Source organism: Pavona decussata, unplaced genomic scaffold (genome assembly GCF_977016875.1).
Source record: "Pavona decussata unplaced genomic scaffold, jaPavDecu1.1 SCAFFOLD_286, whole genome shotgun sequence".
Classification (NCBI taxonomy): domain Eukaryota; kingdom Metazoa; phylum Cnidaria; class Anthozoa; order Scleractinia; family Agariciidae; genus Pavona; species Pavona decussata.
The window spans coordinates 16,767-42,655 of record NW_028145687.1 but is presented as its reverse complement, the minus strand read 5'-3'; the positions used below and the strand labels follow the sequence as shown (position 1 = coordinate 42,655).

The window sequence follows — 25,889 nt, the reverse complement described above, 5'->3', positions numbered from 1 at the left end:
AACAACTGTTTCCCAAGCGACTTTAACCTTCCTTGAAATTTTCATTTTTGTTCTTTTATTCCGGATTCCGCTTTCCGGATTGCGGATTTTAGGTAAACCCGAGTCGTCGGTGTGCCACACTTCCTTTGATTGATCCTTGTTTCTGGTGAACACCGTGATGATTGGGGCAAGGCCCGCTTGCAGTATCAAGGGCGGGGACCGGTGCTCCGAAGGATTTATCGCTTTCCCCTATCCCCGGCTTCCGTGTTCTATATTTTCAAGTGTATTAAAGACAGCCAGTCAGTTAATCAGTCGATAACTACTTTTTTTATTTTCCTACTATACCCTAACTTTGATAAGCAGCACATGAGATTCTACCTCATTCAGCAAAATCATAGTAAACTGGTTTTCTGGTAGCCGTACAATTGACTAATATTTATTATGAAATAAACAGGCCATCAATCAACTACTTCTGTTAGCTCCAGTAAGTTTCATCAGTAAATCTAAATTAAACATTATTTTAGGCATTCTTATGAGAGGCTTATGAACGCGTTTGTTTGCGCATTTTCTCTCATAAACCTTTGCACGCGGAGTTGCCAAAAATATTTATAAATGTTTTTATTTTAACATTTGTACAGGTCATTAAAAAACGCTCTTCTGCTTACTTTACAGCAGCTGTTTGAAAACAACCTGTTACTTTCTTTAACTCAAGTACAAGCTTCTCATCATGAAACACCGGGTATTTCTTCCAGCCGCACCCAGGACGATTCCGGCTGGGGTCTACAGTGTGACCATTTAAACAACAGCTTATAAACGGTCCATTAAAAATGGAAACAGTGACACGCAGTCTACAGTGAAAAGACTAGGGTTTAATAAAATGATTTTTTTCGACGATCAACATTTGGTTACGGCCAACACATGCTTCATGTAAACTTTCCAGACTAGCACTAAAGAGGGTTTTTAAGGAAACAACATAACATAGAACGTTAATGACGCAACTTGACATATATAAAATTGCTTTTTGTGCTCCCTGTTTCTGATAGTGGAGCTAAACATCCTTTCTTTTTAAAAGGCTCAGCAAAACGTAAGCAATCTACTGCAAAATCTACACAAATCTGTTTCCTTTATTAAATAAAGAACTGCGTTATTCAATATTTACCAAAAAATCTTAGTAAAGAACGTTAAATTGTTGTAACAACAAACTGAATATAGATCCGTCCGAAGCAACTGTAGTCTGTTGATCACTGTTCCAACGTTGGAATTCCAAAGGATCATCAAATCAAACTTAACACAAAAGTATAAAACACTTTCTGTGCCTCCTGTATTTGATAGTGACAGGTGACATCCTTTCGTTTTACTGAAAAAAGAAAAAGGCTAAAAATAACCCATCCACTAACACTGAAAATCTACACTAATCTGTTTTTTTATGAAATAAAAACTGCAATATTCAATATTTACCAAAAAATCTTAGTAAAGAACGTCAAAATGTCCTAACGACAAACTGAATATATCAGACAGCTCTAGTCTGAAGATGACTGAAGCAACGTTGGAATTCCAAAGGATCATCAAATCAAACTTAACACATAAGTATAAAATACTTCTGCGTCCTGTATTTGATAGTGACAGGTGACATCCTTTCGTTTTACTGAAGAAAAAAACGGCTAAAAATAACCCATCGACTAACACTGAAAATCTGCACTAATTAGTCCTCTTTAGAATATGAAAACTGTAATACTCGATATATACAAACTTAATCTTCATCAACGTTTTAAGTAAAATTACAAATCAACACACGACGAACTGTTGGAAATATAAAAAGGAGCAGCAAAACTTAGAGGGATTAGCATCTCCTTTTGTTTTTGCATTATTGTAACAAACACATTCATTTGTGAAAGTTTGAAAAACCAATGTCTCGACCTTATTTACACCTTCTACGACAGAAAAACAACAAATTTGACTGTGCAAATTTGAGTTTGATCGTACCACGAGTCAAGTTCGAGCCCGAGTCAAGTTCGAGTCACGAGTCAAGTTCGAGTCAAGTTAAATTTTCCTTTTTTTTTAGCAGTTTTGTTTTTAATTGCTGTGTGAAAATAATGTACCAGAGGTACAAGGACAGCAAGATTCTACTGTTTTTTTTTTGTTGTTGTTTATTTTTCACTGTCGATTACGACAGTTTATTCCTGCATAAATTTGGTTCGCAGCTGCTTTTCAAAGAAGTAAACATTCCTCGGCATCCATTAATTTTCCACACAGATTCCTACCTGTATTAATTACACACAACTGAGACAGAGGTTCCATGTCAACAACAAAACGTGAAAGTTTTCGTCAAGTACAAAAATCATATCAGCACGCCATCTTGTTGCATCCACAGGGATCCCATCCAAAAGAAATAAAAATTCTAGCCCAGGACATGTTGTTTGCCTGAGTCATTCTCGGCGTCAAAACATCCAAAGAGAAACGAAAACAGAAGACTTTATAGGAACCAAAATTCTTATACTGCAAAACATTTCGTGTGCGCTCCTACCTCAAGACTTTTCAACTCGTCTTTTCCTGCAAAAGCAAACCAAATTACATGCCTAAGAATCGAAGCATTATTCGTTGAGACTATTGAAAAGCTTTTGGTTAGAATGATTGATACGATTAATTCTCAGATTAACTAGATGCATGTGGATTCGACAGGAAAAAATATTGCTTACCTTTCAAAGCCATGCCTGTCGAACGAGCGATCCGGCAACTCTGGGGGCCAGCGGGTGTATGCTTGAAATGTAAAAATGGCGCGAAACTATCTGTCTCCACTTGAAAACTGTCTCCTGTTGAAAACCCAACTACTGATGTTTATTTTAACTATCGGACATTTTTTTGACAATATGATAATATTTACAGTATAGTGAAACGATATTATTGGGAAAAAAAATGTGAAAAAAAAATTGACTCGCACTTGACTCGTGACTCGAACTTGACTCGGGCTCGAACTTGACTCGTGCTACGATCAAACTCTGCAAATTTTGAGAACTGTTAGTGGTGACGGTACCAAATTACAACCCCATTTTAGACTCCTAAAGGGTAGGGCGATTACCCATTTTGATTTACTATACATGGGTCCCCCTTCCAGGAAAAAATTTCCCAACAGCACCTAACTCATCAAGTGATTGTAAAATAGTCTACTCTTGAATCTAGAGAGACCGTTATCTATTTCATGCTGGCCAAGCTAAAGCTGCTTGCTGACAAGGTTACATAACTCTCCAACCAGACAATAAAATTAAATTCTTAGTAATAAGAGTCTGATAGTTATTGCCTTCAGTTCAAGTGATTGAGTGTTCAAAGTCCTCTTTGGTTTACTGTTAGATGTACTGATGTCCTCTTGCCAAGTTCCAACTTGTTAGGTATTCCTTGGTCACGATAAGTCACACCTGCAAATGACAAACGTAATCGGTTTTAGGGTCAATATTACAAGCTGTCCTTCTTGGACAAAACTTTCCACCTTGCGCGTAACTAACGAAAAGGGTCCGGGCATAGCGATTAAAGGGACCAGGTTGTTTCCTAAACGAATAGTTGGACTGATAACAACAGCACAAACTTAATGAACATGTCCATTAGTCGACTTTCAGGTTGATAAAAATCAAAACTAATTGTTCTCGGTATACGTCGAAACACAGAACCCAGCAAACAGCCTTACAACAGACTGCTGCGTAATCACATGATCAGGAAGTCGACAACTGGACTATTTCCTGGGTCTCCCACGCGCATTATTAAGCACAAAATGACTTAATCACAACTCTTTTTTATTAATTCCGTTGTTGGAATAAATGACAATAAATAATAAATAATTGTTGGATAAAAAAGAATAATTCATTCAGCCCCCCTAATAATATAACTCCATAGTAAAAGTTACCTTTATTTTTGGAAATCAAACGTCACGTTATCTCCAATCAGCATGAATGGCGCCCAGTCCCTTATATCAGGATAGCCATTATTTCTCATCCACTTCATGGCCTGGTGAAGAGACTCATTAGCACTTTCCCCACGAACAAGGTGCTCATAAAAACGACTCATCAGTTTCTTTGTTGCTTCGTCTGGTATGGCCCACAGGGCCACCAACACTGAGCGTGCACCGGATCCTAAGAAAGCTCGAGCGATTCCAACAACTCCCTCAGCTTTGACATGCCCTTGAGCGCTGTGACAGCAGCTGAGTACTACAAGTTTTGCACGCAGTTGAACTCTTGAAATGTCAGCCATTGTCAACAGGTAGTCTTTCTCGGTCGCAGTCCCCGGCTTAATTGAGCTTTTAGGAGCAAGAGCAATTTCTCCTCTTTCGGCATCACCATGAGCAGCAAAATGAATCAGACTTACAGAGTGTATGCTCTGAAGAACTGCTTCCTTAGTTGCTTGCTTCCTTAACAAAGGCTCAGCTCCGATCAGTTGTCCGATCATCTCCGCTTCCTCTTTGGCAGATGGCAAACGGCAAAGTTCCCCAAAGCATCCCCTGTAATACACGTCCCTAACGTCTGGATCACCTACTATCAGTGCTCCGGTCTGACTGTGATAATCTGCTGGACTGTCCTGCATGAGCCCGAGAGTCGTCAAAGATGGAACAATGCGAATCCTGTAAGCCTCTGATAAGTAATTCCCATTTTCATCCACTAAAGCTGCAAATAGAACTTTGTACAAGACGCGATCGGGAACAATCACAAGTTCAGGTTGGTCGAGAAAGTCAGCCACAGGAGCGATGATCATTTTGTAACGCTTGGCTAAACTGGGAAGGGGTTCCAGGTTTTCCTCTTCTTCCTCCTCTACTGGGCGGTAAATTTTCAAGCTTCCTTCCTCGGCTAGTTCTCGTGTTGAGTCGTTGGCTTTTAAAAACGACAATGATCGATCTTCGCACTGCTCTTGAGCAGAAAGAACATTCAACCTTCTAAAGCTTTCCTCACTAAAAACCTTATCAGCATTTCTCGTCAATCCCTTGTTAACAAAACATTCGTTGACGTCTATTTTGCGAAAATGTATTGGTTTGTTTCCTTTCAGGACCCACACAAACATCAATTGCTCGAGATATGAAATGTATAGACAACTACTGTTGCTTTCTTTCTTCAGGATCCTTTCAATATCAGCCCATGAAGGCGGATTAACTGATAATTGTTGTTGAGCAGAATGCTGAACTGAGATTAAGTCTGCCAGAGCTCTGGCTCGTGAAAGTTCTAAAACACAAACTGCATCTCTCTCCTTTCCTCTAGTACAAAGCATTGCGGCGAGTAAATGATAGGGACGACTTCGTTGTTCTAAAAGCGATATCTTAAATTGGTCATTGCGTCCGAGAAAACTTCGCATTTTCTCGCACTTGCTAATGCTTGCAGAGAGGTGGGAAAACATTTCATGTTGTGAACCTTTATTTCCTTCAAAAATGACGTTGTACGCAAGTTGAAGGTGCCACGTAGCCTCTGCACTTATGTCATTGATCTCTTTACTCATGGCAAGTGCCTTCTCATGATACTGTTTAGCCTTAGAATGTTTACCAAGAGTAGAAAACAAAGTTCCCAGGTTTCCATAACATCCAGCTTCTCCTTGTCTGTCGCCAATTTCTTTTCTTATTGCAAGTGCTTTTCTTAGGTATTCTTCTGCTTTTCCGTATTCACCAAGAGATTGAATGACACCTCCCAGGCTTCCATAGGACGCGGCCTCTCCTTCTTTGTTGCCAAGTTGTTTTTGTATTCCAAGTGCGCTGTTTAGATATTCTTCAGCCTTTGCATATTCACCGAGGTCATGATACACAGCTCCCAGGTTTCCATAACATGTAGCTTCTCCTTTTCTGTCGCCAATTTCTTTTTTCATTGCAAGTGCGTTGTTTAGATATTCCTCAGCCTTTGCATATTCACCGAGGCAAAGAAACACAGCTCCCAGATTTCCATAACATGTAGCTTCCCCTTTTCTGTCGCCAATTTCTTTCCTTATTGCAAGTTCTTTGCTTTGGTATTCTTCAGCCTTTGCATGTTCACCACGGGAATAATACACAGTTCCCAGATTATTATAACATCCAGCTTCTCCTTTTCTGTCGCCAATTTGTTTTCTTATTGTAAGTGCTTCCCTTTGGTATTCTTCTGCTTTTCCATATTCACCAAGAGATTCAGAGACACTTCCCAGGTTTCCATAACACGCGGCTTCTTCTTCTTTGTTGCCAAGTTGTCTTTGTATTGCAAGTGCGTTGTTTAGATATTCTTCAGCCTTTGTATATTCACAGAGGGAATGATACACAAATCCCAGATTTTCATAACATGTAGCTTCCTCTTTTCCGTCGCCAATTTCTTTTTTCATTGCAAGTGCGATGTTTAGATATTCTTCAGCCTTTGCATATTCACCACGGGAATGATACACAATTCCCAGATTTTTATAACATGTAGCTTCCCCTTCTCTGTCGCCAATTTCTTTTCTTATTGTAAGTGCTTTCCTTTGGTATTCCTCTGCTTTTCCATATTCACCAAGAGATTCAGAGACACTTCCCAGGTTTTCATAACACGCGGCTTCTGCTTCTTTGTTGCCAAGTTGTATTTGTATTGCAAGTTCGTTGTTTAGATATTCTTCAGCCTTTGCATATTCACCGAGGCAAAGAAACACAGTTCCAAGTTTTATATAACATGTAGCTTCCCCTTCTCTATCGCCAATTTCTTTTCTTATTGTAAGTGCTTTCCTTTGGTATTCTTCAGCCTTTGCATATTCACCACGGGAATAATACACAGTTCCCAGATTTTCACAACATGTAGCTTCCCCTTTTCTGTCACCAATTTCTTTTCTTATTGTAAGTGCTTTCCTTTGGTATTCCTCTGCTTTTCCATATTCAGCAAGAGATTCAGAGACACATCCCAGGTTTCCATAACACGCGGCCTCTCCTTTTTTGTTGCCAAGTTGTCTTTGTATTGCAAGTGCGTTGTTTAGATATTCTTCAGCCTTTGTATATTCACCGAGGTTATGATACACAGTTCCCAGGTTTTTATAACATCCAGCTTCTCCTTTTCTGTCGCCAATTTGTTTTCTTATTGTAAGTGCTTCCCTTTGGTATTCTTCTGCTTTTCCATATTCACCAAGAGATTCAGAGACACTTCCCAGGTTTTCATAACACGCGGCTTCTTCTTCTTTGTTGCCAAGTTGTCTTCGTATTGCAAGTGCGCTGTTTAGATATTCTTTAGCCTTTGCATATTCACCGAAGGAATGATACACAGCTCCCAGGTTTTCAAAACATCCAGCTTCTCCTTTTCTGTCGCCAATTTCTTTTTTTATAGCAAGTGCGTTGTTTAGATATTCTTCAGCCTTTGCATATTTACCGAGGCAAAGAAACACAGCTCCCAGATTTCCATAACATGTAGCTTTTCCTCTTCTGTCGCCAATTTCCTTGCTTATTGCAAGTGCTTTCCTTTGGTATTCCTCTGCTTTTCCATATTCACCAAGAGATTCAGAGACATTTCCCAGGTTTCCATAACACGCGGCTTCTCCTTCTTTGTTGCCAAGTTGTTTTTGTATTGCAAGTGCGTTGTTTAGATATTCTTTAGCCCTTGTATATTTACCGAGGGAAAGAAACACAGTTCCCAGATTTCCATAACATCCAGCTTCTCCTCTTCTGTCGCCAATTTCTTTTCTTATTGGTAGTGCCTTCCTTTGGTATTCTTCTGCTTTTCCATATTCACCAGGAGATTCAGAGACACATCCCAGGTTTCCATAACACGCGGCCTCTCCTTCTTTGTTGCCAAGTTGTTTTTGTATTGCAAGAGCGTTGTTTAGATATTCTTCAGCCTTTGTATATTCACCGAGGGAATGATACACAATTCCCAGATTTCCACAACATGTAGCTTCCTCTTTTCTGTCGCCAATTTGTTTTTGCATTGCAAGTGCGTTGTTTAGATATTCTTCAGCCTTTGCATATTCACCGAGGGAAAGAAACACAGTTCCCAGATTTCCATAACATGTAGCTTCTCCTTTTCTGTCGCCAATCTCTTTTCTTATTGCAAGTGCTTTCCTTTGGTATTCTTCAGCCTTTGCATATTCACCACGGGAATAATATGTAGTTCCCAGATTTCCATAACAAGTAGCTTCCCCTTCTCTGTCGCCAATTTCTTTCCTTATTGCAAGTTCTTTGCTTTGGTATTCTTCAGCCTTTGCATATTCACCAAGGGAACGATACACAGTTCCTAGGTTTCCATGACACAAAGCTTCTCCCTTACTGTCGCCTGTTTCTATCATGATGCTCGTTGCTTTCTTATAAAGTTCTTTTGCTTCTTTATATTTGCTCTGAAGTTGATATAATTCTGCAAGTTGAGAGGTTAGTTTGCCTTCTTCGGCTCTTAAGCCAAAGCCGCAAAAAAAGTCCAAAACCTTTCTTCCGCAGTTAATTGCACTTGTGTGATTGTTAAGAAGGCGATACGCTTTAAACAACACAGCGTATATGCCTGGGTGGGCTAATTTGATGACTTGCTCCTGGGTAGCTGTGTTGCTTAGATAAATCAAACATTCCTGGCACAACTCCGTAGCTTGTAGAACTCGACTTGTATTAAGTAAAAAATATCCAACTAGTAAGATCCACATAATTATGTCTGTGTTGTCCATGGTGGTCTTAAGTAACAACCTGAGAAAGAAAACAAAAGTAGTCTGGAGGTTTTTTCTTATACTGGCAAACCAGTGTTGAGCGGTAATCATGTTTTCTAAAAGTAGATAGTAACGACATGAGTTTTATAACGGCAAATGAAGGGGCGTTGAAACGGCAACTGGGCTTTGATGCGGAGCGAGATTGGGTCGAGCGAGCTCAAGAGTGCTGAGGTTCAAAACTTGCATGGCGGTCAATCAAGTTCAATCGGTTGATGTAGAAAATGGGATAAGTACAATCAAATGGTAAAAAACTTGCACTTCCATTTTGTAACATGAACATTTCTATATGATTTGGAAGCCATAGGTGTCAAAGAAAGGGTTGAAACAATACACTGGTATATGCTTGTGTAGGCTAATTCAATGGGTTGATGCAGAATATAGGATAAGTACAACCGAACGGTTCAAAATTTACACTTCCATCTTGTAAGAAAAACATTTTGATAGGATTTTCAAGCTATAGGTATTAAAGAAAGGGTTTCATTTTGGGAATTAACTAACAGTTTCTTTTTTTACAAATTAATTCGAACTTCTTCAAATACTAAGCTCTATGTATTTAAACGGAGAAAAAGTCGAAGATTCTTTCCATGCAATGCGTGGGAGCAGATTGTGTACATGTAAACTTCAGCTAGGCTAAACTGATGAAAGGCAAACTTAGCTCATTCGTCTTTTTAAATCTTATTCTGAACTTTTTGAATTAGAGACCATAGAAGTGGATAGTTTATTTGTTATCCTATAGTTGAAGTCGTGACTGAAACAGTTTTGTATAAGCCCAATATATTGCTATGTTTTAGAGAGCAGAGTCTTAAAGAACCTAATTTGAAACTCACCAGGCTACGCGGGAAACGAACTGAATGGACAGTTGTGTTTATATGCAGATGGGTGAGGTTAAAAGGGTTTAGTTAGGACTAGAACAGATCAGGCTACGGTAGATAATAATTGGACTTCAATGGCCAGACTGTCAGCTTGTCAATATTTTATACAATCTCCTAAATCATTAATTTGGCATGATCCATGATTATCGTTGTGTGATTTAAGTCTGAATTGGGAATCTTCCCCTAATCCACCATAAAACGCATGCCGACTCATAACCCCTTCGTTCAAAAAATGTCGGGTGCGGCCGTTGGGGTAGTTGGAAAATATTTTTTAGAAAAGCTAATCGGGAAAAAGAGTTTTTCAGACCTAGAAGCAGGCAGAAAAGATGTCCATTTGTTAATTATCGACCTAAAATAGCAATTTTAGTTACGGTCAGTTATGTCAAAATCTTAAATTCATGAAACTCAAAAATGTCTCCCTTTAAGCATTCCCTTTACGCGTTTCTCCCTTTAAACATTCCAAGGTCTTGCATACTAGCCTATTGAAGCATTTTTGGATTGCCTGTTAATTTTGCCTCTTTCTCAGACGTTCTTTTGGCTGGTCACGTAATCTTCGTCACGCAATATCTTTCTCAGAGAAAGGAAGGGCGGGCTTAGAGGCCAAACTACCTAGCTTTGCTTAGTTACTGGTGGCGAGGTAATGGAATATTTACATTTCCCTTTCTTACGACTTACCAAAAAGTGTCATCTGGAAGCTTCAGGGATCTCAAAATACCTACGTGCTCCCTTGAGTATGTTCCAACCCCTGGTTCTACCACAGCAAGCCAATACTACAGGATTCAGTTAAAGTGGCTGCTCTGAGGCATCATGTTGACTTTTAACGGATTATTTTAATTACTTTTACGATTTTGCACAACATGGTATCTCCTTATCTGTCTGATCTTGTTTGTGTCACAACTTCTTAATTTCTCTGGGAGGGAACTTAAATTTTTACAAGCCCCCAGGTTTTTATCGAGCAAGAACCGAAAGAATCTGCTTAGCCTGCGTAGCAGTCGTTTCCGTTTCCTTCAAGCCAAGCGGGGTAAGCGCGCCAGGGCATTGGGCAAAAAAGGAGCAATGCCCTCGCGCGCTTGCCCCGCTTGGCTTGAAGGAAACGGAAACGACTGCTACGCAAGCTAGAATCTGCTATGTCTAGAGTGAAATTTTCAAAATCATATAGATTGAAATTCAGTGCAACGAGAGTAAAGTGAAATTATGCATTATTTGAACATCAGGTTCTTGTCGCCAGTATTTTGTTATATTACATCACCACGAGTTTCGTTACGTAAGGGTTGAAAATAATTATATTGCATATATATTCACCTTCAGATTTCCAAATTTCTTATAAATGGAAGGCACGAAAAACTGTGTAGTTCCATACTATCTCTGCGCATTTCAACGTTTTCTTATACAAGTATTTGGTAATTAAAGTCTTTCAACAGCTAAAAACCAATTTTAAAAAAAACTTAATTACAATGGAGTTAAAAAGTACCAAATTACAATAACAAAATAATTTAAGGAAGCTAACAAACAATTTCGAGAAATGACGACGAAACAGCTCTCTGCAGAGAAACACATCAAAGATTTTGATACAACTGCGTTGCTATTTGACGGTAACGATAGAATGGAAATTATAGTGAAATATTCAAATGGTAAAATTAAAGGGCATACAAGAAAGCGAAGGTTTAAAATGTTGAAACTTAGCACGCCACTTATTGCGATATAAAAGCGTCGCCTTGCGCAGTCGTCGGAATGTTAACAGTGGTGGCGAAAAAGAGGATTTTATTATTGTGGGCAGTAAATACTGAGAACTCGAAACACAATACGCGGTAAACTCAAAAAGGAAAGTCCAATGATGGCAAATGATGTCATTAAAAGTGGAAAAACGAAATGCTTATCAATGGCTCGAAAACGAAGCACCGAAAACTCGAGAAACAAAGCATCCTAGCCGTACATTAATCGGCATCCTATAGAATAAGGAATAGTGATAGGGTTGACAAATACTAGACGAAATTTACTTATCATATATCATTTTATTTATTTACAAAGCTTCCACCTTGAAATTATTAAAAAAAAATGACTAAACATAGAAGAGAGACAAAAATCAGTGGTAAAGCGTATCCTGAAACCGAAGTGCTCTAAGCTGAAAAAAATAGTTTTTTTCTCTTGAAATTTCCGGCGGTAGACGTGAATGACCGAAGGCGCAAGGCGTCAAATGCGTGGATTCTCGCGTGGGAGCATCACTCGCATCAGAATTTCGTTTGAAAACTGCGGATGTTCATACGACGGACAAAACAAAAATACGGTCTGTTTTGTAGTTTGACAAAGAACATATATTACATTCGAATACAAAATGAAGTAGGTGAAAAGTCAGCTGTTTAACTCGAAAATGAAACAGTTGTTAAAAAGGTTTTTGAGACTTTAATATTATACTATTCGATGCTTCGTCATGATCATAATCAACTTTAATCAAGTGGTTTTGTATATGTTGTGTGAACAAACAAGAAGGAAAAAGGAAAATCACAGTATTCAAATTTAGAAAAAGGTATTTTTTGTTTGCATGAATAACATTGAAACTGAAATTGTGATTTCCGTGAACATGAAGTCAGTATGTTTTACCGGATAACTTGTGGGGCGAATATCACGTATTAAAGACAAACAAACAAAACACAAACACAGAGCATCAAATTAAATCTCCTGTGAGCCAACTCGTGAATGCAGATGTGAATAGCCTTGTAACCGTGTTAAAAGCGGTACTCCCATGAAACTAAGCTACAAGGATTTGTGGACACCATACCGTATTGCGGGATGCATTATGTACATAATGTTATTTGCTTAACACGCAAAACAATTAAATTACACACGCGATGCAACGCAAAGGTGGACGTACACGTTCTCTTGGTGGTTTTACGTGGTTGTCAATCGACAAAAAAAAGCGTCCGGTTTTTCTTCCAAGAATCTCCGTAACTGTTTTTTCTTCGCGTTGTGTTCTTAACCGAATGAGACTTGATACATGTGAATGATTTTGGTTACCAAGCCCGTTACTTAAATCTTGCTGTTTTCAGTATGGTAATATTCCTTTCTACGTTCAAACGGCAGCTTCTGTCAGCGTTTTATAACATCGGAAGAAGCTTTCGATCTTTTTTTAAAAAGGCTTTATCCAAATGAACGTAAATATGGAAATACGTCAAGCATTGCGATGATTGTCGCTGTGCATTAGCAAACTTTCAGTGTTAACATTTGTTCTGGTGAATAGATCTCATCGCTCACACTGGACCACAAATGAAATTTATTGCGAAGCCTCAGTTTTAGTTTCCTATGTTACCCTTAGCCTTTCACCCACGGAATTGCCTTGAATCTTTAAGTCGTTTTCTCGGATTTTTTGGTTTTCATGTTTGCATTTGATGTTTGCTAAAACGAGCAGTCCCGCCTCTTTCGCAGACGCTCTTTTGACTTTTGATTAAATTCCGATTAAATTGATATAAAGTTTACAGCTCATCGAGCGAGCGAGTGACATTCAGCCCACAGCAATAATTCGTTCATTGCGCACGCATTCACGAATCAAAAACAAAAGGATAACCAACATTCTTAATCCCTGAAACTACTAAGCCAGGATATATGCGCACCTTGGGAATAAACCAGTTGTACCGCTGTGACGCTAAGGTGCTATATACAAAACATACAACACAACAAGCTTTAGAAATTATTTGTACTTACTTCGATACCTCTTGCACTTAACAAATCACGGTCGCAATCGTGAATGAGCGGAATTTACACAGTAGCGGGATAAACAAGTTTCTGCAGTGCCAGCTAACGATCGTAAACAAAAGTACTAAAAACGTCAAAGCTTTAAAACGAAGCGACTGAGACTCGAAAATGAAACGTTCATTGGTTTATTCGGGTCGTTGAACTAATATCAGATCAGATTAAATGCACACAGATGAATTAAGGTTACCCTATACCTTCAGAGGTACGCGTCTCGCGTTTAAGCGATGTAGCGCGTCCAGTTTAAACTGTAGATACCTAAACCCCATATCAAATTAAAGCTTATAGAGCTGGCTATCAAACTATACCATGAATTTTGAAATAAAATGAATTGTCGGATTTTTCACCACCTCTAAATGCGAGCGTCCGAATTACCTTCTTAAAGCTACAAGTCAAAGCGAATTTTGTTTTTCGCTAATTTAATTTGCTCCTCAGTTTCCGGACCCAAAGCGCCGAAAAAAAGGTGTCTGCGTTTTGCTATATTCAATCGTTAAGACAAGTTATAGAGCATTTTCGAAAGAGGATGAAAAAAATGTGGAATGATCGTACAAAAATCGTTTTCGGAGAAAAAATATTTCGAAAGAAAAAATTCGCAGACACGTTTTTGTTGCTAGCTAAAGTCCAAATTTGAAGGCAAACGAACAAATTCCTTTTGAGTTTTAACTCTTTGAAGTGGCTCCTCCAAGTGAAAAAATTGACTCGAGAAAACAGCGCTAAAAATTCAGCAAATTCACTTTATTTGAAAATTCTTGGTTTAGTTTTATAGCCAGCTCTATAAGCTTTAATTTGATATAAGGGTTTAGCCGGATCTACAGTTTAAACCGAACGCGCTACATCGCTTGGACGCGAGACACCTCTGAAGACACCTCTGAAGGTATAGGGTAACCTCAACCCTTTGGATCCTAACAACGCATATTTGCGTGGAAAACACCTTTCTCTCTTCTATGAATTGCTTCTTGATAAACTTAAGCTACAACGTCATGATAATATGTGAATCGCACCAGCTGATGTATATTGCCATCATCACACCCAGCAAACCGACTAAACCTCCCGATTTTCGCTGCATATCACCGTTCGTCTGGCAACAAAGCCGAAAATGCCAATTTTTTGGCCAAATAACAACACCAAAAATTACACTTATTTATCGTCAATTTTTAATCCATATAATTTGTTCAAAAATGAAAAGTCTACATTTACAGCAAGCCTCACGGTTATACCTTGGTATCTGACTGGAAGTTTTTCTCTCAACGGTTTCCGAGGGCTACACTTCAGCCATTTTATCAGACCCAGTCTTGCGTACCACACGTTGCTTCGTTCACGCCCTTAATAGGAGAGATGAGACATGTACATTTTTCCCGTCTTTATTTTGTTTTCGTCTTCCACGTTATAACGTTAGCTATTTTGCTTATACCTATTTACCAGTTGTATTTTCAAATTTCAAATTGTAACGTTTTTCTGTATGTAACTTTATTCACAGAGTTTTATTACACAAGTACATTGTATTATTCTAGCTTATACATCCACAGAGAAACCCGTTAGAGAACTACTGAAGCTGTTTGAGGGAAATCTGGAATATTTCCATTGATAAAAACGTGGCATGGAACATTGAGTCTTTAATCAGATTCACCTGACTCGCTTTGTGTTATCAATTTTCTTGCGTGCTTAAGTTTGGAAATAACAATCTTCAGGTTCAATATTGGTGGGGTGGAGAGGATATAGCGGGTTTCATAATAGTTGGGTCTTGTCAGGTATTATTATTAAACCATTTTATTTAAGCCGGTAAGACTGTACTTAAATTACCATTCTAATTGAAGCTGCCCAAATACTAAATAAAAAGGATACAACCGTATAAACTTACACATATAAATATATGCCTAATTAAGTTGTTTTCTAATGAGATGTGGGGTAATTGCTACTTTCTCTTTATTTGAAATCGCAGTGCTTCCAGTATTTACTATTACTTGTTTATGTACAACCTCTCTCACACTGTTTTCACATCGGAGTCAATTTTTCCACTGCATGAAAAATCGGATTTGCTCTTTTTTTGATTCGTATCAAAGATGAGGTCAAATATAATAACATTTTTGACAACACATTTGATGCACATCAAAAATACGTCAAATATGTGACGCCTTTGCATATACCTTTGACTCGAATCAAAAGTGAGTTCAAATGTATTAACAACTTTGACCCTACCTTTGACGCGCGTCAAATTGAAATCAAATAAGTGATGTCAAATGTAGTACAACTTTGACTCCGCCTATGACGCACATCAAAGGTGGATCAAATATGTGATATCTTTGCAAATATCTTTGATTCGAATCAAATTTGACTCCACCTTTGACGCGCGTGAATCAAATGCGGCCTTTGTCACCTGCGATTCAAATCAAAGGTGGCCTTTGACATTCTTTGACCACACATTTGATGTTGCGCAAAGGCGTTTTTTCGTGCAGTGTTCTTTCATTATAGAATCTATGAAAAGCCAAGCGAAACCAAGAAAGGTTAATGAGGCAGGTTGCCGGATAGCTTTAGATTATCAGTTCTGTCAAAGTTAAAAAGCAAATGTAGATGCAATGCCATTTTGGACTTTAATCATGATTGTTTTCGTTTTTTGCTTTATGGTGAAGGAAGAGAGGGAAGGGAGAAGGGGTCATTTTTTTTTAGATAGGGGTGATTTTGAAAGATGTAATTTACCCCGAAGACTGGGAAAGGGTAATCGATTGTAATGGGGATGGGGTCAAGCTTAAATATCCATTTAAAGTTAGATTATTTTTAGCCAAGTCACCGAATACTTATTCTGTTAGAAATGGGCAACTTCAGGAAGATCAGAGAATATTAATAGAGAAACGTCCAATTGATTTCAATCGCCAACCAAGAACAGTTCAATCACAGATATTATAATATTACTAAAAATTAAATAAAATACATTGTCAAAGAACAAAAATTTCAACGAAGGTTAAAGTCACTCACGATCACGATCAGCCAGGAGCCCAGTGAAATTTTCAGACGTTTGCCTTAGATTTCAATTGCTTAGCCAGTGGAGCCACTCATTTGGAATAAAAGTTCCCAATCTTCAAACGTACTATTAAATACCCCCATACCTCTTCCTACTCGTTAACGTTTCCTCCTGCCATAGCACGTAGAGAGTCAGAGAAAGGTAACTAGAGAAAAGAGTCAGTGCTGCGTTTATCACTCATCAACTCTTCGATCAAGTTGGTATGGGTGGGGGGGGGGGGGAGTTGGCTTAGATTTCATCTAAAAAAAAAGTTTCGAATTGGCACCGACCCTGGATAGACAGCGGGCAAAGTTATTAATTCATTTTTTAACTCATCCGTTCGTTCGTTCGTTCGTTCGTTCATTCATTCGTTTCTTCGCTCACTCACTCACTCACTCACTCACTCGCTCCTGGCTCTGCCATGCCTGCCGGCATACATTCGTACGTTTAGTCATGTATGCATGTATTCATTTATGTACCTTTTTAGAAAAGAGTGTCGAGCCGGTACAAAGGAAACGCTTTATGTCGATGGCCTTTTTTGAAATACAGTAAGAACTTCAGAGGCCTGTGAACGATTTCCCATAATTTAGTAATTACAATAGCAGGATGCAGAAAACAAATTATTTTATATCCTCTAATTCCAGATACCTTGGAAGCTGTAGATCTATTAAGTTGGATTTAGAGGTAATAAGTCTAAATATTTTAAGCCCCATTCCCACCCTTATGCCCCAAAAATCTGTTGAGCCGTAATATACGTTAGTCGCAATGTTATGACACGTGGAAAGATGTATTTCCATCGTCACCATTTTGAAGGCGTTAATTTGCCTACTGTACCTGTCAAAATACCACCAATCGTACACATCTCTCGCCCCTAGCTCTTCCGAAAGAACGAAAATGCCCTACTCACAAGCCAATCAGCATACGGCAAGTTACACAGAAAAAGAAAAATAGAAAGAAAAGAAAGTGTTTCCTGATTTACGGATTCCATATATTTGTTTTTATAAACATAGATAGGTTTCGTTCTGGTGTGTTTTAAAGTTTTACGCTTTAAAGGGACTGCCTCAGAGTACTAACACCATTGGCTAAACTGCAGCAATTGAAATCTTAGGCAAACGTTTGAAAATTTTACTGGGCTCCTGACTGATGTTACAATTTTTCAAGAGCTATAACAACTGTGTCCCAAGTGACTTTAACCTTCGTTGAAATTTACATTTTTGTTCTTTTATTCCGGATTCCGGATTCCGGATTCCGGATTCCGGATTCCGGATTCCAGATTTTAGGTAAGCCCGACTCGGCGGTGTGCCAGACTTCCTTTGATTGATCCTTGTTTCTGGTGAACACCCTGGTTACAAGGCCAGAGCGTATAAAACTTTGTAAGCTATTCTATGACCGTGATGATTGAGGCAAGGCCCGCTTGCGGTTTCAAGGGTAGGGACTGGTGTTCCGAAGGATTTATCCCTTTCCCCCATCCCCGGCTTCCGTGTTCTATATTTTCAAGTGTATTAAAGACAGCCAGTCAGTTAATCAGTCAATAACTACTTTTTTTATTTTCCTACTATACCTTAACTTTGATAAGCAGCACATGAGATTCTACCTCATTCAGCAAATTAATAGTAAACTGGTTTTCTGGCAGCCGTACAATTGACAAATATTTATTATGAAATAAACCTATCAAACAACTATTTCTGTTAGCTACAGTAAGTTTTATCAGTAAATCTAAATTAAACTTCAAATTTACTAGGCATTCTTATGAGAAGACTGTGAACGCGTTTGTTTGCGTATTTTCTCTAATAAATTTTTGCACGCAGAGTTCCCAAAAATATTTATAAATGTGTAGATTTTATCATCCCGGTACAGGTCATTGAAAAACACTCTTCTGCTTACTTTACAGCAGGCTGTTTGAAAACAACCTGTTACTTTCTTTAGCTCAAGTACAAGCTTCTCATCATGAAACACCAGTATTTCTTCCAGCCGCACCCAGGACGATTCCGGCTGGGGTCTACAGTGTGACCATTTAAACAACAGCTTATAAACGGTCCATTAAAAATGGAAACAGTGACACGCAGTCTACAGTGAAAAGACTAGGGTTTGATTTTTTTCGACGATTAACATTTGGTTACGGCCAACACATGCTTCATGTAAACTTTCCAGACTAGCACTAAAGAGGGTTTTTAAGGAAACAGCATAACATAGAACGTTAATGACGCAACTTGACATTTATAAAAAATGCTTTTGTGCTCCCTGTTTCTGATAGCGGAGCTACACATCCTTTCTTTTTAAAAAACTCAGCAAAATGTAAGCAATCTACGGAAAAATCTACACAAATCTGTTTCCTTTATGAAATAAAAACTGCATTATTCAATATTTACCAAAAACTTTTAGTAAAGAACGTTAAAATGTACTAACGACAAACTGAATATAGATCAGTCCGAGGCAACTGTAGTCTGTTCATCACTGCTCCAACGTTGGAATTCCAAAGAATCATCAAATCAAACTTAACACAAAAGTATAAAGCACTTTTTTTGCCTCCTGTATTTGATAGTGACAGGTGACATCCTTTCGTTTTACTTAAAAAAGAAAAAGGCTTAAAATAACCATCGACTAACACGAAAATCTGCACTAATCTGTTTCTTTTATGAAATAAAAACTGCAATATTCAATATTTACCAAAAAATCTTAGTAAAGAACGTCAAAATGTACTAACGACGAACTGAATATATCAGACAGCTCTAGTCTGAAGATGACTGAAGCAACGTTGGAATTCCAAAGGATCATCAAATCAAACTTAACACAATAGTATAAAATACTTTTTGTGCCTCCTCTATTTGAAAGTGACAGGTGACATCCTTTCGTTTTACTAAAAAAAAAAGGGCTAAAAAAATAACCCATCGACTAACACTGAAAATCTACAATAATTACTCCTCTATGGAAAATGAAAACTGTAATACTCGATATATACAAACTTAATCTTCATCAACGTTTTAAGTAAAACTACAAATCAACACACGACGAGCTGTTGGAAATATAAAAAGGAGCAGCAAAACTTAGAGGGATTAGCATCTCCTTTTGTTTTTGCATTATTGTAACAAACACATTCATTTGTGAAAGTTTGAAAAACCAATGTCTCGACCTTATTTACACCTTCTAAGACAGAAAAACAACAAATTTGACTGTGCAAATTTTGAGAACTGGTAGTGGTGACGGTACCAAATTACAACCCCATTTTAGACTCCTAAAGGGTAGGACGATGACCCATTTTGATTTACTATATACATGGTCCCCCTTCCAGGAAAAAATTTCCTAACAGCACTAAACTCATCACGTGATTTTAAAATAGTTTGCCATGCTGGCCAAGCTGAAACTGCTTGCTGACAAGGTTACATAACTTTCCAACCAGACAATAATATTAAATTCTTAGTAATAAGAGTCTGATAGTTATTGCCTTCAGTTCAAGTGATTGAGTGTTCAAAGTCCTCTTTGGTTTACTGTTAGATGTACTGATGTCCTCTTGCCAAGTTCCTCGGTCACGATAAGTCACACCTGCAAATGACAAACGTAATTGGTTTTAGGGTCAATATTACAAGCTGCCTTTCTTGGACAAAATTTTCCCTCTTGCGCGTAACTAACGAAAGGGGTCAGGGCATAGCGATTAAAGGGACCAGGTTGTTTCCTAAACGAATAGTTGGACTGATAACAACACCACAAACTTAATGAACATGTCCATTAGTCGACTTTCAGGTTGATAAAAATCAAAACTAATTATTCTCGGTATACATCGAAACACAGAACCCAGCAAACAGCCTTACAACAGACTGCTACGTAATCACGTGATCAGAAAGTCGACAACTGGACTATTTCCTGGGTCTCCCACACGCATTATTAAGCACAAAATGACTTAATCACAACTCTTTTTTATTAATTCCGTTGTTGGAATAAATGACAATAAATAATAAATAATTGTTGGATAAAAGTGAATAATTCATTCAGCACCCCTAATAATAAAACTGCATAGTAAAAGTTACCTTTATTTTCGGAAATCAAACGTCACGTTATCTCCAATCAGCATAAATGGCGCCCAGTCCCTTATATCAGGATAGCCATTATTTCTCATCCACTTCATGGCCTGGTGAAGAGATTCACTAGCACTTTCCCCACGAACAAGGTGCTCATAAAAACGACTCATCAGTTTCTTTGTTGCTTCGTCTGGTATGGCCCACAGGGCAACCAACACTGAGCGTGCACCGGCTCCTAAGAAAGCTCGAGCGATTCCAACAACTCCCTCAGCTTTAACATGCCCTTGAGCGCTGTGACAGCAGCTGAGTACTACAAGTTTTGCACGCAGTTGAACTCTTGAAATGTCAGCCATTGTCAACAGGTAGTCTTTCTCGGTCGCAGTCCCCGGCTTAATTGAGCTTTTAGGAGCAAGAGCAATTTCTCCTCTTTCGGCATCACCATGAGTAGCAAAATGAATAAGACTTACAGAGTGTATTTTCTGAAGAACCGCTTCCTTAGTTGCTTGCTTCCTTAACAAAGGCTCAGCTCCGATCAGTTGTCCGATCATCTCCGCTTCCTCTTTGGCAGATGGCAAACGGCAAAGTTCCCCAAAGCGTCCCTTGTAAAACACGTCCCTAACGTCTGGATCGCCCACTATCATTGCTCCGATCTGACTGTGATAATCTGCTGGACTGTCCTGCATGAGCCTGAGAGTCGTCAAAGATGGAACAATGCGGATCCTGTAAGCCTCTGATAAGTAATTTCCACTTTCATCCATTAAAGCTGCAAATGGAACTTTGTACAAGACGCGATCGGGAACAATCACAAGTTCAGGTTGGTCAATAAAGTCAGCCACAGGAGCGATGATCATTTTGTAACGCTCGGCTAGGGTGGGAAGGAGTTCCAAGTTTTCTTCTTCTCCTTCCTCTACTGAGCGGTAAACTGTCAAGCTTCCTTCCTCGGCTGGTTCTCGTGTTGAGTCGTTCGCTTTCAAAAACAACAATGATCGATCTTCGCACTGCTCTTGAGCAGAAAGAACATTCAACCTTCTAAAGCTTTCCTCACTAAAAACCTGATCAGCATTTCTCTTCAATCCCTTGGTAACAAAACATTCGTTGACGTCTATTTTACGAAAATGTATTGGTTTGTTTCCTTTCAGGACCCACAAAAACATCAATTTATCAAGATATGAAATGTATAGACAACTACAGTTGCTTTCTTTCTTCAGGATCCTTTCAATATCAGCCCATGAAGGTGGATTAACTGATAATTGTTGTTCAGCAGAATGCTGAACTGAGATTAAGTCTGCCAGAGCTCTGGCTCGTGAAAGTTCTAAAACACAAACTGCATCTCTCTCCTTTCCTCTAGTACAAAGCATTGCGGCGAGTAAATGATAGGGACGACTTCGTTGTTCTAAAAGCGATATCTTAAATTGGTCATTGCGTCCGAGAAAACTTCGCATTTTCTCGCACTTGCTAATGCTTGCAGAGAGATGGGAAAACATTTCATGTTGTGAACCTTTATTTCCTTCAGAAATGACGTTGTACGCAAGTTGAAGGTGCCACGTAGCCTCTGCACGTATGTCATTGATCTCTTTACTCATGGCAAGTGCCTTCTCATGATACTGTTTAGCCTTAGAATGTTTACCAAGAGAAAAAAACAAAGTTCCCAGGTTTCCATAACATCCAGCTTCTCCTTGTCTGTCGCCAATTTCTTTTCTTATTGCAAGTGCTTTTCTTAGGTATTCTTCTGCTTTTCCATATTCACCAAGAGATTGAATGACACTTCCCAGGCTTCCATAGGACGCGGCCTCTCCTTCTTTGTTGCCAAGTTGTTTTTGTATTGCAAGTGCGCTGTTTAGATATTCTTCAGCCTTTGCATATTCACCGAGGTCATGATACACAGCTCCCAGGTTTCCATAACATGTAGCTTCTCCTTTTCTGTCGCCAATTTCTTTTTTCATAGCAACTGCGTTGTTTAGATATTCATCAGCCTTTGCATATTCACCGAGGCAAAGAAACACAGCTCCCAGATTTCCATAACATGTAGCTTCCCCTTTTCTGTCGCCAATTTCTTTCCTTATTGCAAGTTCTTTGCTTTGGTATTCTTCAGCCTTTGCGTGTTCACTACGGTAATAATACACAGTTCCCAGATTATTATAACATCCAGCTTCTCCTTTTCTGTCGCCAATTTGTTTTCTTATTGTAAGTGCTTCCCTTTGGTATTCTTCTGCTTTTCCATATTCACCAAGAGATTCAGAGACACTTCCCAGGTTTCCATAACACGCGGCTTCTTCTTCTTTGTTGCCAAGTTGTCTTTGTATTGCAAGTGCGTTGTTTAGATATTCTTCAGCCTTTGTATATTCACAGAGGGAATGATACACAAATCCCAGATTTTCATAACATGTAGCTTCCTCTTTTCCGTCGCCAATTTCTTTTTTCATTGCAAGTGCGATGTTTAGATATTCTTCAGCCTTTACATATTCACCACGGGAATGATACACAATTCCCAGATTTTTATAACATGTAGCTTCCCCTTCTCTGTCGCCAATTTCTTTTCTTATTGTAAGTGCTTTCCTTTGGTATTCCTCTGCTTTTCCATATTCACCAAGAGATTCAGAGACACTTCCCAGGTTTTCATAACACGCGGCTTCTGCTTCTTTGTTGCCAAGTTGTATTTGTATTGCAAGTTCGTTGTTTAGATATTCTTCAGCCTTTGCATATTCACCGAGGCAAAGAAACACAGTTCCAAGTTTTATATAACATGTAGCTTCCCCTTCTCTGTCGCCAATTTCTTTTCTTATTGTAAGTGCTTTCCTTTGGTATTCTTCAGCCTTTGCATATTCACCACGGGAATAATGCACAGTTCCCAGATTTTCACAACATGTAGCTTCCCCTTTTCTGTCACCAATTTCTTTTCTTATTGTAAGTGCTTCCCTTTGGTATTCTTCTGCTTTTCCATATTCACCAAGAGATTCAGAGACACTTCCCAGGTTTTCATAACACGCGGCTTCTTCTTCTTTGTTGCCAAGTTGTCTTCGTATTGCAAGTGCGCTGTTTAGATATTCTTTAGCCTTTGCATATTCACCGAAGGAATGATATACAGCTCCCAGGTTTTCAAAACATCCAGCTTCTCCTTTTCTGTCTCCAATTTCTTTTTTCATAGCAAGTGCGTTGTTTAGATATTCTTCAGCCTTTGCATATTTACCGAGGCAAAGAAACACAGCTCCCAGATTTCCATAACATGTAGCTTTTCCTCTTCTGTCGCCAATTTCCTTGCTTATTGCAAGTGCTTTCATTTGGTATTCCTCTGCTTTTCCATATTCACCAAGAGATTCAGAGACATTTCCCAGGTTTCCATAACATGCGGCCTCTCCTTCTTTGTTGCCAAGTTGTTTTTGTATTGCAAGTGCGTTGTTTAGATATTCTTCAGCCTTTGTATATTTACCGAGGGAAAGAAACACAGTTCCCAGATTTCCATAACATCCAGCTTCTCCTCTTCTGTCGCCAATTTCTTTTCTTATTGGTAGTGCCTTCCTTTGGTATTCTTCTGCTTTTCCATATTCACCAAGAGATTCAGAGACACATCCCAGGTTTCCATAACACGCGGCCTCTCCTTCTTTGTTGCCAAGTTGTTTTTGTATTGCAAGAGCGTTGTTTAGATATTCTTCAGCCTTTGTATATTCTCCGAGGGAATGATACACAATTCCCAGATTTCCACAACATGTAGCTTCCTCTTTTCTGTCGCCAATTTCTTTTTGCATTGCAAGTGCGTTGTTTAGATATTCTTCAGCCTTTGCATATTCACCGAGGGAAAGAAACACAGTTCCCAGATTTCCATAACATGTGGCTTCTCCTTTTCTGTCGCCAATATCTTTTCTTATTGCAAGTGCTTTCCTTTGGTATTCTTCAGCCTTTGCATATTCACCACGGGAATAATATGTAGTTCCCAGATTTCCATAACAAGTAGCTTCCCCCTCTCTGTCGCCAATTTCTTTCCTTATTGCAAGTTCTTTGCTTTGGTATTCTTCAGCCTTTGCATATTCACCAAGGGAACGATACACAGTTCCTAGGTTTCCATGACACAAAGCTTCTCCCTTACTGTCGCCTGTTTCTATCATGATGCTCATTGCTTTCTTATAAAGTTCTTTTGCTTCTTTATATTTGCTCTGAAGTTGATATAATTCTGCCAGTAGAAAGGTTAGATTGCCTTCTTCGGCTCTTAAGCCAACGCCGCAAAGACAGTCCAAAACCTTTCTTCCGAAGTTAATTGCACTTGTGTGATCGTTAAGAAGGCGATACGCTTGAAACAACATAAGGTATATGCATGGGTAGGCAAATTCGATGACTTGCTCCTGGGTAGCTGTGTTGCTTAGAAGAATCAAACATTCCTGGCACAACTCCGTAGCTTGTAGAACTCGACTTGTATTGAGAAAAAAATATCCAACGAGTAAGATCCACATAATTTTGTCTGTTTTGTCCATGGTGGTCTTAAGTAACAACCTGAGAAAGAAAACAAAAGTAGTCTGGAGTTTTTTCTTATACCGGCAAACCAGTGTTGAGCGGTAATCATGTTTTCTAAAAGTGGATAGTAACGACATGAGTTTTATAAAGGCAAATGAAGGGGCGTTGAAACGGCAACTGGGCTTTGATGCGGAGTGAGATTGGGTCGAGCGAGCTCAAGAGTGCTGAGGGTCAAAACTTGCATGGCGGTCAATGAAGTTTAATCGGTTGATGTACAAAATGGGATAAGTACAATCAAATGGTACAAAATTTCCACTTCCATTTTGCAACATGAACATTTCTATATGATTTTGAAGCCATAGGTGTCAAAGAAAGGGTTGAAACAACACACTGGTATGTGCTTGTGTAGGCTAATTCAATGGGTTGATGCAGAATATAGGATAAGTACAACCGAACGGTTCAAAATTTACACTTCCATCTTGTAAGATAAACATTTTGATAGGATTTTCAAGCTATAGGTATTAAAGAAAGGCTTTCATTTTGGGAATGAACTAACAATTTCTTTTTTTACAAATTAATTCGAACTTCTTCAAATACTAAGCTCTATGTATTCAAACGGAAAAGAGTCGAAACTTCTTTCCATGCGATGCGTGGGAGCAGATTGTGTAAACTTCAGACTAAACTGATGAAAGGCAAACTTAGCTCATTCATCTTTTTAAATTTTATTTTGAACTTTTCTGAACTTTTTTGAATTAGAGACCATAGAAGTGGATACTTTATTTGTTATCCTATAGTTGAAGTCGTGACTGAAACAGTTTTGTATAAGCCCAATATATTGCTATGTTTTGGAGAGCAGAGTCTTAAAGAACCTAATTTGAAACTCACCAGGCTATGCTGGAAACGAACTGAATGGACAGTTGCAGATGGGTGAGGTTAAAAGGGTTTAGGACTCGACCAGATCAGGTTACGGTAGATAATAATTGGACTTCAATAGCCAGACTGTCAGCTTGTCAATATTATACAATCTCCTAAATCATGATCTGAATTTGGCATGATCCATGATTATCGTCGTGTGATTCAAGTATGAATTGGGAATCTTCCCCTTATCCACCATAAAACGCATGCCGACTCATAACTCCTTCGTTCAAAAAATGTCGGGTGCGGCTGTTGGGGTAGTTGGAAAATATTTTTTAGAAAAACTAATCGGGAAAAAGACTT

The 25,889-nt window shown here is 38.7% G+C and overlaps 1 protein-coding gene and 1 pseudogene across 2 annotated transcripts in view; both read right to left on the bottom strand.

Annotated features, from left to right (window-relative positions):
- Positions 1-3,262: 3,262 nt before the first annotated feature.
- Positions 3,263-13,253, bottom strand: LOC146455021 (uncharacterized). Its single transcript, XM_085094648.1, has 3 exons — positions 13,173-13,253; positions 3,872-8,584; positions 3,263-3,389 (listed from the first exon to the last, which is right to left on the bottom strand). The coding sequence occupies exon 2, from the start codon at positions 8,563-8,565 to the stop codon at positions 3,874-3,876; it is 4,692 nt and encodes a 1,563-aa protein (XP_084950774.1). The 5' UTR covers positions 8,566-8,584; positions 13,173-13,253; the 3' UTR covers positions 3,263-3,389; positions 3,872-3,873.
- The window catches only part of LOC146455020 (uncharacterized), a 38,554-nt pseudogene continuing 15,957 nt past the window's right edge, over positions 3,293-25,889 (bottom strand). The window contains exons 3-4 of the transcript XR_014859095.1: positions 20,238-24,710; positions 3,293-3,389 (exon numbers count right to left, since the gene is read on the bottom strand). The product of XR_014859095.1 is annotated as an uncharacterized LOC146455020 (transcript). The remainder of the gene's footprint in view (positions 3,390-20,237; positions 24,711-25,889) is intronic.